The 13082-nt window shown below is 40.3% G+C and overlaps 1 protein-coding gene across 12 annotated transcripts in view; it reads left to right on the top strand.

The window, feature by feature from the left end:
* The window catches only part of GSAP (gamma-secretase activating protein), a 251535-nt gene that overhangs the window by 211164 nt on the left and 27289 nt on the right, over positions 1–13082 (top strand). For 7 of the 12 annotated variants that reach the window (XM_035254005.3, XM_002751668.7, XM_035254007.3 and 4 more), the window contains 3 exons: positions 802–871; positions 1409–1491; positions 4482–4535. In XM_035254005.3, the coding sequence (XP_035109896.3) occupies positions 802–871; positions 1409–1491; positions 4482–4535 (207 nt within the window). Of the gene's footprint in view, positions 1–747; positions 872–1408; positions 1492–4481; positions 4536–13082 lie in introns of all 12 variants that reach the window. The other 5 variants (XM_078343041.1, XM_009002580.5, XM_078343044.1 and 2 more) reach the window with 1 other exon arrangement.

Below are 13082 nucleotides of genomic sequence, written 5' to 3' on the forward strand. Positions count from 1 at the left end.
AAACAATCTTTTATAATTGTTTCCCCTAGACGTAGTTTTTTAGTGTTTTAGAGACATGCCTTTGAGTTTTTCCAAAGCATTCAACTTTTACTGACCCAAGAATACTCTCTGCACCCATATTTTACTTGTCTATAGTAATATTGTATTAAATTACCTAATTTTGAAAATAAGTACAAAAACATAAATAGGTTTTGAATAAAACAGCTTACTGGTGGTAGCAGAAGTGCAAGTATGCACCATGGCTTGGCGTACCTTATAATATCTGTCAGTTCTGAGATGTCAAACATTCCTCTAGCAGGTGAGGATGATTATGGAGATGAGAGAGTTGATGGTATAGCAGGGGTTATCCCTCCCTCGGGAGGCAGTACAGCCATGCTCACAAAGGTTAACTGGTGTTCCTATTCACAACGGAGGGCCCAGCTGGAAATCACACCCAGCTCTGCTGCTTCCAAGCCTAGTGGTTTTGTTTTGCCTTTTTTCCCTGTATCCCACAGCTCTTTCCACTAGTGCTTTGTTATAACATGACTTATTCTAATATAAGCATTAGGTTGAAGAACATTTATTTGGATCCCTGCTAAGGACATTTATTAAAAAGATGTATAAAAAGGATCTTACTTACATACTGTTTTTCTACCCAGGATTGCATTATGTATCTTGAAGATAGTGTAGAAGTGAGTGTATTCTTAGGCCATTCCAAAATAGATATAGAATGCAAAAGATTCATGTATATTTGTACTTCTTTGGTAGTGGAGGCAGAGAGCAGATTTAAATACCAACAGAGTTCTGTCTGACTTTTTAAAGATTATTCAATGGATTTCTGAGAATGTGTCTGCCTGCCATTCATTTGACCTCATTCAGGAATTTATAATTGGTAAGTGTTGCTGATGTTGCACCTTAAGTTGAATAGTTGACCTTTTTGCTTGAGGGAAAGCAGTAATTGATAATGAATGCCTCAATCTGTCCAAATGCTGCTTAGGAGAACATCTTTTTTAAATGCTATTGTAGTCAGCAGCTAATTAAATTTCATTCTCTTGTGGTTTTCTGAGAAGCTATGGCTGTACAGAGATTGATGAGATACAAGATAGGATCTCGATTCTATAACCTTATTAGTGATTTTTTTTTTCCAGTAAGATGTTACTTTCTTAGCCCAGTTTTGTGTTGGCTGGTTTTGTATGAGGTGATATAATGTCATTTGAGTAGATATAGTACTAAATTATTGTTCTCATTGTAAAAAGCAGAACCTGAACATTTTAGTCAGTAGCTAAAATCATAATGGTTACCTATTTGAGGATGAGGGATAAGACAATGAATACTTGGTTGGTTTGCTTGTTTTGGTTGAATTAGAATGCTGACTGTCTTTGTTATATTAAACCATATCTCCCCTTCTCCTTTTTAAAAATCTATGCAGCTTCTTCATACTGGAGTGTATATTCAGAGACAAGTAATGTGGACAAACTATTGCCACATTCCTCAGTGCTCACTTGGAATACAGTAAGTTAACACTGTGTATGCTATCTGCAAATAAAATCAATACACAATTGTGGGTTAGTTGTTGCACATCCTTCTTATAGCCATCAAGGTCATGATTTCACTACTGTTTCCACCGATAAAGAACTGAGGTGGATTTTTTTTTTTTTGGCATGAAAGTAATAGTGAATCCCTGCCACTGGCCAAAAGCATTTGTATAAAAACAGTAAAATCGAAGGAGCAGGCACGCAGTGTATTTATTATTCTTTCTACTACCAGGCAGAACTAAACCTCTATCGTGGTATTTTTATTTTCTAAGTGACTAGACTGGATTGAAATATGTACTAGTTTATATATGTGAGGAATGGCTGGATCGCTGCTATTATACTTGGTAGATAACAACCTTCATGAACCCTCTTTTCAGCCCCATTAAAAATCTGTAATAACTCTAGAGTTTCAGGATCAGTAAAAGTCAGGAATCTTAGGCACACTAACCTCATTTGACCTTTCCTTCCTGTCTGTTTGGACTGCCTCCTTTTAAATGAGGATGTGCTGACCTAAAATACTGCTCATTTTCTCTTGAATGTGATGCAGTAGACCTTTGCTGGCCCAGCAAGTAAAAACCATGCATAGGCCGTACCTGAAAAAGTTGTGCTTCTTGTTTCTTACTTAGATACTAGAACTACATGCTTGCTTTGGAGGCAGAAGTTTATATCAAAAAGGTATTTAGAAAAATAAATTGAATTTAAATAACACAATCATAGGAAACTATGTACTAGGATAAATGATGGCTTTTATGTTTAGACTCTGTCTAAATATAGTCCTTAAAAAAGATATATCAAATGTGTTTGATTAATTTATAAATTTTTGGTATGCACAGTGGCAGTGCTTTCCTAAAGTCCCTTTCTTTGTTTTTTACTATCATGGTTATTAGATTTTTATGCCTCACATTAGAATTCTAAGGGAAAGGCCTGAGCTTGTTTCCTCTCTAGGCACTCCCATTTTTCTTTCGGAGCACATGAGAATAGACATGCAGACCCTGTGGTCATGGCAGGAAGTCTGCAGGTTATACCACCCTGGAGTCAGGAAATGCACATCTCCGCTCCCTCCCCTGCCAACCCCCTGCTGTTATGTCCTGTGTTCAAAGTGTCCAGGAGGCACCTGGGACCACTAGTTCCCAGGGTTGTGTTAAAAGATTGATCCACATGTTAATTGGATGTGATGTGAGAATATCACCCTGAGGGCAATGCTTCCCTTTTGCACTTCTCAAGATTGTCCAGGGCGGTGCAGCTGTCATGAACAGGCACAGGGTGACATTAGAAGGTCCCACAGGAAGTGCGACATAAACCTGCAGTTACAACCTCCCTGTACTGAACTAACCTTGAGCTTTGCCATGTTGCTTTAAACTTCTTGTAGTGGTTGGACTAGGTTACCTTAAAGGTCTCTTCTAATCTTGAAAATCTGAGTCTATCCTTATCATCAGCTATGATATAATTTATTTTTCTCTTAATCTAATCTGCAGATGTTCTTAATGCTACAGCCTTAATAAAAAGTTGCCATAGGAGAAAACATGGATTTCACACATTCATAGGAGACAACTGGATTTTTTAAGATAATAGAAAATATGATGCCTTTACACATAATCTTGAATTATGTTTTGCAAACAACTGTATTACCACATTTAAAATGCTATTTATAACCTAAAACCATAAGAAATTTTAATTTTTTTGAGGTATCCTGTATAATGATAAATGAAGCTTACAATAGATTCATATCACGGCTTTCTACTGTCACAATGAAGAACTCAGTTGTCCGCATGTTCTGAACATTTTTCTCTATCACTGTGATACCGTTTTTCACAGGAATATTCTATATCAGTAAAATCCAGGTCATTTAAGTTCTAGACAAATACTAATTTTTATTTCTTCATTATATCTCCTGAAATATTTTCTTACACACTACCTACTTTTTTTTAAGGAAATGAAAGCTGATTTGACCAGATGAGAAGCAAATTACATAATTAACATACAGATACAATTTTCAAAATAGTGAATAAAGGGCCATCTTGAAATTTTATTCATTTATATTTTTATTAAATTTCTGTTTTAATGCTCACTAGTTAGTAGAATACTATCATTTGCCCTTCCTGAAATGAATTGTTCACCTTTCAGATTTGCTATGATGATAGTGCTGCAGAAATTCTTTTTTTCCTTTGGAGATGGAGTCTCACTCTGTCGTCCAGGCTGGAGTGCAATGGTGCAATCTCAGTTCACTGCAACCTCTGCCTCTCAGGTTCTAGTGATTTTCCTGCTTCAGCCTCCTGAGTAGCTGGAAATACAGCCACCCACCACCATGCCTGGCTAAGTTTTTTGTTTTTTTAGTAGAGATGGGGTTTCACCATGTTGGCCAGGCTGGTCTTGAACTCCTGATCTAAAGTGATCTGCCAGCCTTGGCCTCCCAAAGTGCTGGGATTACAGGCATGAGCCACTGCACCTAGCTGCTGCAGAAACTTTTTATGGGGGCTCTTACCTCTGAAATTACAGAGGACAATGAGGTACAGAAAAATGATCCAGTCAAGTCATGCAAGAATCCAGTTAGTCTTGGTTCCTTCTAGTGAGGTAGGGGCTAACTATAATACATTTAAGTGAAAGAAGAAGAGAGAGGAAGGATATTGATAATGAAACTTTCCCCCTTTATCACATTTGGTGCAAACATAATTTGCCTCGTTTGTTCTTTAATAGAAATGAATAAAAGTACCCTCTATTTCTTCATAATAGTCTTCTCCTTTCCTTCAGAGACCCTATCAACTATTGTGACTTTAAAGAATATGTCCCTTCCTGAGGCAAGAGATAGGCTATATTCACTGTTATTTGTGTGCTCCAAGGTTTATTTAAAGTAGAGGTTAGAAACTGGAAGCTGCCCTCAGCTTCTGTCTGTACAGAAAACACTTCCTGAAACCTTGAGCTAGGGGTAGTTCACACATTAAGCAGCTGTGTGTGTTTTCCCCACTATAGGAAATTCCTGGAATAACTCTTGTAACAGAAGACACTGCATTGCCTCTTATGAAGGTAAGCCCTTTACAGTGAGAAACAAAAGCACAGACACATGACTAAAGATCTGCTGCCCAAGTATTATGGTGGTTCCAAAAGAGATTGCAAATTGGCAGGGGAGGGGAGGGGAGGGTAAGGCGGTAGGGTGGGTTTTCTGGAGAATCTTTCCTACATGGGTAAGTGATCACTGAGCATCATACTATGGCAATTCTAAGGAATGCTCTTTGAAGAAGGAAGTTACCTGAAGATAGGAGAGACTTACGGTGCTCTGCTTAAACCTCCCAGAACTAGTACTTGGCGCTGTGCCTCAGAGCAGGCTGTACTGGGGGAGGTCTTGCAGATGATCTTTAGAGAGGCTGAGAGCTGCTTTTACTTTATTTGCACTATTACTCCCTCAAAATGAGCGTGCATGCGCACACACACGCAAATTTCCAGTCTTAAAACCATTAAGTAATGTGAGCTAGGATTATCTAATTTCCTTCTGGTTCTGAATATAGCTTTTTTGTTTCTGAAGAGTGATGTGTATTGGCCCACTCTGTGGTCTCCATCAACCTCTGAACATTAAGCTGTAGCTGTTAGTGTCTTTATGCAACCTGGTAGCTTCAGAAGAGTTTTGGAATACAAAGGGAGAATGGGGTGGGGTGAGTAGAAAAGAGTATGTATGTAGTTAGAACTGGGGGGAATTTTTTGCACAGTTTCCTTGAAGCTCCTTTGTTGTTTTTGGCATTGCTGCCTGTTAATCATAGCTTGGTGTAGACTGGGAAATCTCAGCTTCCAGCAGCAGGGAGATGAAGGCGCTGCCACCTTTAATTTCCATTTGATTCTTTTGTATCTGTGAAGGGCAGGGCAGGCCTAGAAAGCTGGGGAAAAGCTGTTGTGTTTAAGGTCACAGTTACTCACTGGGAGCAAGAGGGCAGATTGGGGGCTAGGTTAGTGGTTCTAGGTTTTGGTCCTAAGAAGCATACCTTAAAAATAAACTGATGAGCTGTGTTTCCAGGCAGAAGCATGGGACTGCTGTGAAGTCCTAGTAATGTAGGAAGATGAAGAGAAAAGAAAGGTTTTATTAATAGTTTAAAAGGGGGTTAAAGAGATTCCACCCTTTCATTTTATTTGTTTGTTTCTGCCTTTTCCACTAGTCTTAGCAAATCTATAATGTGTTTTTATTTTGTTTTATTTGTAGAGATAGGGTCTCTCTTTGTTGCCCAGGCTGTAGTGCAGTGGCATGATCATAGCTCACTGTAACCTCTGATTCATGGGCTGAAGCAATCCTCCCACTCAGCCTCCTGAATAGCTGGCACTACAGTCATGAACCACCGTACCCATCCAATTCCTTATTATTTTTTTTTTGGAGAGATGGGGTCTCGTCATGTTGCCAGGCTGATCTCAATCTCCTGGCCTCCAGTCATCCTCCTGTCTTAGCCTCTTGGAGTGCTAGATAGTATTGGGTTTGGTTTGACCAACTCGTCCCACCCCAAATGCTCAGCATGGGAGACTCTAATCAGGAGATTCTCATTCCCAGGACACCTGGTCCTGCTATCTCTCATTTGTTTCCTCATCTCTGCTTGCATAATACTGCTCACTCATGCCAAGCTGCTGTCTTCACCTTTAACCTATTTCTTTTACCCCAAGTCCCAATTTAATTATAGAGGGATGGAGCTGGTTGCAGGAGTATGTCCCACCCTCTGCTCCTCTCTCCCTAGTCTCAGTTATGTGACTGTTCTTGCCATACCTCCCTGATAGGAGGTGGCTCTGGACACTCATGACCTGAATCACAAATTACATTAGTTTGTGCTTGCTACCACATTCTTTCTTTGAGGCCCAAGGGACCCCTATTTACTCCGACCACATTTATTTCAATTCTTGGTAGATTAGTGCTCTGATGAGGAGTCAAGGGAGGAAAGGGGCGGGTGCGTGTGTGTGGGAATGAGATATGTACTTTCCTCCTGTTCTCTCTGCATTCTGAAGCACTTCCTTTTAGTGTAAAGTTGAACATTATAAAAATGTTTACTATATTTCTATGGTCTGAATGTTTACATCCCTTCAGAATTTATGTGTTGAAGTCCTGACCTCCAAGGTGATGGTTTTAGGTGGTGGTGGTGCCTTTGGGAGGTGATTAGTTCATGAGGGCAGAGCCCTGGTGATTGCGATTAGTGCCCTCATAGAAGAGACCCCACAGAGCCAACTTGTCCCTCCCGCCACATAAGGTTACAGTGAACACATGTCAGTCTAGAAAGTGGGCCCTCATCAGACACCACATCTGCCCACACCCTGATTTTGGGCAGTCCAGTCTGAAGAAATAAATTTGTTGATACAAAATACCAGTTCATGGTATTTTGGTATAGCTGCTATAACAGATTGAGACCTATATGAGCATGTTGGACAGGATAAACCAGTTAAATCAGAAAATCATCCTGAGAGACAAAAGGCTTCCTCATCTTATAAGTAGTTCTCAAAGTCATTTAAAAAACACTAAACAGGAAATATATTGAAACAAGGTGCTTGCCTTAAAAGGAATGCCATTAAGAGTATCCTTCCTAAGAACAATTTTATCCCTTTTTTTAATTGCATTTTAGGTTTTGGGGTACATGTGCAGAACATGCAAGATAGTTGCATAGGTACACTCATGGCAGTGTGTTTTGCTGCCTTCCTCCCCTTCACCCACATTTGGCATTTCTCCCCATGCTATCCCTCCCCAGCTCCTCCCACCACTGTCCCTCCCCTATTCCCCCAATAGACCCCAGTGTGTAGTGCTCCCTTCCCTGTGTCCATGTGTTCTCATTGTTCATCACCCACCTATGAGTGAGAATATGTGGTATTTCATTTTCTGTTCTTGTGTCAGTTTGCTGAGAATGATGTTCTCCAGATTCATCCATGTCCCTACAAAGGACATAAACTCATCATTTTTGATTGCTACATAATATTCCATGGTGTACATGTGCCACATTTTCCCAATCCAGTCTATCATCGATGAGCATTTGGGTTGGTTCCAAGTCTTTGCTATTGTAAACAGTGGTGCAATGAACATTCGTGTGCATGTGTCCTTATAGTAGAACGATTTATAGTCCTTTGGATATATACCCAGTAATGGGATTGCTGGGTCAAATGGAATTTCTATTTCTAGGTCCTTGAGGAATCGCCACACTGTCTTCCACAATGGTTGAACTAATTTACACTCCCATCAGCAGTGTAAAAGTGTTCCTATTTCTCCACATCCTCTCCAGCATCTGTTGTTTCCAGATTTTTTAATGATCCCCATTCTAACTGGCATGAGATGGTATCTCAATGTAGTTTTGATTTGCATTTCTCTGATGACCAGTGATGACGAGCATTTTTTCATAATGTTTGTTGGCCTCATGTATGTCTTCTTTTGTAAAGTGTCTGTTCATATCCTTTGCCCATTTTTGAATGGGCTTGTTTGTTTTTTTCTTGTAAATCTGTTTGAGTTCTTTGTAAATTTTGGATATCAGCCCTTTGTCAGATGGGTAAAAATTTTTTCCCATTCTGTTGGTTGCCAATTCACTCTAGTGACTGTTACTTTTGCCATGCAGAAGCTGTGGAGTTTGATTAGGTCCCATTTGTCTATTTTGGCTTTTGTTGCCAATGCTTTTGGTGTTTTGGTCATGAAGTCCTTGCCTACTCCTATGTCCTGAACGGTTTTGCCTAGATTTTCTTCTAGGGTTTTTATGGTGCCAGGTCTTATGTTAAAGTCTTTAACTCATCTGGAGTTAATTTTAGTGTAAGGTGTCAGGAAGGGGTCCAGTTTCTGCTTTCTGCACATGGCTAGCCAGTTTTCCCAACACCATTTATTATACAGGGAGTCCTTTCCCCATTGCTTGTTTTTGTCAGGTTTATCAAAGATTGTATGGTTGGTGATATGTTGTGTTGCCTCTGATGCCTCTATTCTGTTTCAATGGTCTATATCTCTGTTTTGGTACCAGTACCATGCTGTTTTGATTACTGTAGCCTTGTAGTATAGTTTGAAGTCCGGTAGTGTGATGCCTCCCGCTGTGTTGTTTTTGCTTAGAATTGACTTGGCTATGTGGGCTCTCTTTGGTTCCATATGAAGTTCAAGGTGGTTTTTTCCAGTTCTGTGAAGAAAGTCAATGGTAGCTTGATGGGGATAGTGTTGAGTCTGTAAATTACTTTGGGCAGTATGGCCATTTTCATGATATTGATTCTTCCTAACCAGAACATGGAATGTTTCTCCATCTGTGTCTTCTCTTATTTCGTTGAGCAGTGGTTTGTAGTTTTCCTTGAAGAGGTACCTTACGTTCCTTGTAAGTTGTATTCCTAGGTATTTTATTCTTTTTGTAGCAATTATGAATGGCAGTTCGTTCTTGATTTGGCTCTCTTTAAGTCTGTCATTGGTGTATAGGAATGCTTGTGATTTTTGCACATTTACTTTATATCCTCAGACTTTGCTGAAGTTGCTTATCAGTTTCAGGAGTTTTTGGGCTGAGACAATGGGGTCTTCTCGATATACTATCATGTCATCTGCAAACAGAGACAATGTGGCTTCCTCCTTTCCTGTTTGAATACCCTTTATTTCTTTTTCTTGCCTGATTGCTCTGGCTAGAACTTCCAGTACTATATTGAATAGGAGTGGTGAGAGAGGGCATCCTTGTCTAGTGCCTGATTTCAAAGGGAATGCTTCCAGTTTTTGCCCATTCAGTATGATATTGGCTGTTGGTTTGTCATAAATAGCTTTTATTATTTTGAAATACATTCCATCAATACCGAGTTTATTGAGGGGTTTTAGCATAAAGGGCTGTTGAATTTTGTCAAAGGCCTTCTCTGAATCAATTGAGATAATCGTGGTTTTTGTTTTTGGTTCTGTTTATGTGGTGAATTACGTTGATAGACTTGCGTATGTTGAACCAGCCTTGCATCCCCGGGATGAATCCTACTTGATCATGATGGATAAGTTTTTTTTGATGTGCTGTTGCAATCGGTTTGCCAGTATTTTATTGAAGATTTTTGCATCTATGTTCATCATGGATATTGGCCTGAGGTTTTCTTTTCTTGTTGAGTCTCTGCCGGGTTTTGGTATCAGGATGATGTTGGTCTCATAAAATGATTTGGGAAGGATTCCCTGTTTTTGGATTATTTGGAATAGTTTCAGAAGGAATGGTCCCAGCTCGTCTTTGTGTGTCTGGTAGAATTCGGCTGTGAACCCATCTGGACCTGGGCTTTTTTTGTGTGGTAGGCTCTTAATTGCTGCCTCGACTTCAGATCTTGTTATTGGTCTATTCACAGTTTTGGCTTCCTCCTGGTTTAGGCTTGGGAGGATGCAAGTGTCCAGGAATTTATCCATTTCTTCCAGGTTTACTAGTTTATGTGCATAGAGTTGTTTGTAATATTCTCTGATGATGGTTTGAATTTCTGTGGAATCTGTGGTGATTTCCCCTTTATCGTTTTTTATTGCATCTATTTGGTTTTTCTCTCTTTTCTTTTTTATCAGTCTGGCTAATGGTCTTTTTGTTGATCTTTTCAAAAAAACAGCTCTTGGATTTATTAATTTTTTTGAAGGGTTTTTTGTGTCTCTCTCTCCTTCAATTCTGCTCTGATCTTAGTTATTTCTTGTCTTCTGCTAGGTTTTGAGTTTTTTTGATCTTGCTCCTCTAGCTCTTTCAATTTTGATGATAGGGTGTCAATTTTGGATCTCTCCACTCTTCTCATGTGGGCACTTATTGCTATATACTTTCCTCTAGAGACTGCTTTAAATGTGTCCCAGAGATTCTGATATGTTGTGTCTTCGTTCTCGTTGGTTTCGAAGAACTTCTTTATTTCTGCCTTCATTTCATTGTTTATCCAATCAACGTTTAAGAGCCAGTTCAGTTTCCATGAAGCTGTGTGGTTCTGAGTTAGGTTCTGAATTCTGAGTTCTAGCTTGATTGCACTTTGGTCTGAGAAACTGTTTGTTATTATGTCAGTTGTTTTGCATTTGCTGAGGAGTGCTTTACTTCTAATTGCGAGGTCAGTTTTAGAGTAGGTGTGATGTGATGCTGAGAAGAATGTATATTCTGTGGATTTGGGGTTTAGAGTTCGGTAAATGTCTATCAGCTTTGCTTGTTCCAGGTCTGAGTTCAAGTCCTGGATATCGTTGTTAATTTTCTGTCTGGTTGATCTGTCTAATATTGACAGTGTAGTGTTAAAGTCTCCCACTATCATTGTGTGGGAGTCTAAGTCTCTTTGTAAGTCTTTAAGAACTTGCCTTATATATCTGGGTGCTCTTGTATTGGGTCCATATATATTTAGGATCGTTAGCTCTTCTTGTTGTATTGATCCTTTTACCATCATGTAATGTCCTCCTTTGTCTCTTTTTATCTTTGTTACTTTAAAGTCTATTTTATCAGAGATGAGAATTGCAGCTTTTTTTGCTCTCCATTTGCTTGGTAAATCTTCCTCCATCCCTTTATTTTGAGCCTCTGTGCATCCTTGCATGTGAGATGGGTTTCTTGGATACAGCACACTGATGGATTTTGGCTTTTTATCCAATTTGCCAGTCTGTGTCTTTTGATTGGTGCATTTAGCCCATTTATATTTAGGGTTAATATTGTTATGTGTGAATTTGATACTGCCATTTTGATGCTAGCTGGCTGTTTTGCCCATTAGTTGATGCAGATTCTTCAATTTGTTGATGCTGTTTAGCATTTGGTATGTTTTTGGAATGGCTGGTACTGGTTGTTCCTTTCTATGTGTAGTGCCTCTTTCAGGAGCTCTTGTAAAGCAGGCCTGGTGGTGACAAAATCTCTGAGTACTAGCTTGTTTGCAAAGGATTTTATTTTTCTTTCACTTATGAAGCTCAGTTTGTCTGGATATGAAATTATGGGTTGAAAGTTCTTTTCTTTAAGAATGTTGAATATTGACCCCCACTCTCTTCTGGCTTCTAGTGTTTCTGCCGAGAGATCTGCCGTGAGTCTGATGCGCTTCCCTTTGTGAGTGACCCGACCTTTCTCTCTGGCTGCCCTTAGCATTTTCTCCTTCATTTCAACCCTGGTGAATCTGACGATTATGTGCCTTGGGGTTGCTCTTCTTGTGGAATATCTTTGTGGTGTTCTCTGTATTTCTTGGACTTGAATATTGGCCTGCCTTGCTAGGTTGGGGAAATATTCCTGGATAATATCCTGAAGAGTATTTTTCAGCTTGGATTAATTCTCTTCATCACATTCTGGTACACCTATCAAATGAAGATTAGGTCCCTTCACATAGTCCCACATTTCTTGGAGACTTTGTTCATTCCCTTTTGCGCTTTTTTCTCTAATCTTGGCTTCTCATTTTATTTTGTTGAGTTGATCTTCAACTTCTGATATCCTTTCTTCTGCTTGGTCAATTCAGCTGTTGAAACTTGTGCATGCTTTGCGAAGTTCTCGTGTTGTGTTTTTCAGCTCCTTCAATTCACTCATATTCCTCTCTAAATTGTCGATTCTTGTTATCATTTCCTCTAATCTTTTTTCAAAGCTTTTTTCAAGGTTCTCAGTTTGTTTGCATTGATTTAGAACATGTTCTTTTAGCTCACGGAAGATTCTCATTACCCACCTTCTGAAGTCTGATTTCGTCATTTCATCACACTCATTCTCCGTCCAGCTTTGTTCCCTTGCTGGTGAGGAGTTTTGGTCCTTTGTAGGAGGTGAGGTGTTCTGGTTTCGGGTGTTTTCCTCCTCTTTGCGCTGGTTTCTTCCCATCTTTGTGGATGTATCCACCTGTCATCTGAGTGATTGCTGATTTTCCGATTGGGTCTCTGAGTGGACATCCAGATTGTTGATGATGAAGTATTTCTTTTTCTTAGTTTTCCTTCTAACAGTCTGGCCCCACTGCTGTAGGACTGCTGAGGTCCACTCCAGGCCCTGCTTGCCTGGGGATCTCCTGTAGCAGCTGCAGAACCGTGAGGGTTGCTACCAGATTCTTCTTCTGCTATCTTTGTCCCTGAATGATGCCCGCCAAATGACAGTCTGATCAGTCCTTTGTGAGGTGACTCTTTGGATATACGGGGGTCAGGGAGCTGCTTGAGGAGACAGTCTGTACTTTATAGGAGCTCTAGTGCTGTGCTGTGAGCTCCATTGTTCATTCAGGGCTGCTAGGCAGGTACGTTTAAGTCTACTGCAGCAGAACTCATAAAGCCCCTTTTTTTTTCCCTCATGTGCTCTGTCCCAGTGAATTAGGGCTTTCTTTATGAACATCCATTGCACTTTCCTGCCCAGCGAGGAGGCAGTTTAGTCACTGCCTGCCTGAAGTGGCTATGATGAGCTGCCATGGGCTCTGCCCTGTTGCTGTTGGCTCTGCCCTGCTGCCTTGGGTTCTGCCCTGCTGCCTTGGGTTCTGCCCTGCTGCCTTGTGTAATTCCCTGTAGTCCTGTTTATATGGGTGTTGTTAGAACTGCAGTGGCGATGGTGGCCCACCTCTGTATTGGCGGACTCTGTTATGGTGGGTTGCCTCGGCAACGGCAGGCTGCGTCAGCAATGGCAGAGTACCTCAGTAGGGGTTGCGTGCCTTGGAAGTGATGGATGCTCCTCCCCCACCAAGCTGCACTGTCCTGGGTTCAGCTGTGCTTGCCATGAAACTCTC

This window comes from Callithrix jacchus, chromosome 11, assembly GCF_049354715.1.
Source record: "Callithrix jacchus isolate 240 chromosome 11, calJac240_pri, whole genome shotgun sequence".
Classification (NCBI taxonomy): domain Eukaryota; kingdom Metazoa; phylum Chordata; class Mammalia; order Primates; family Cebidae; genus Callithrix; species Callithrix jacchus.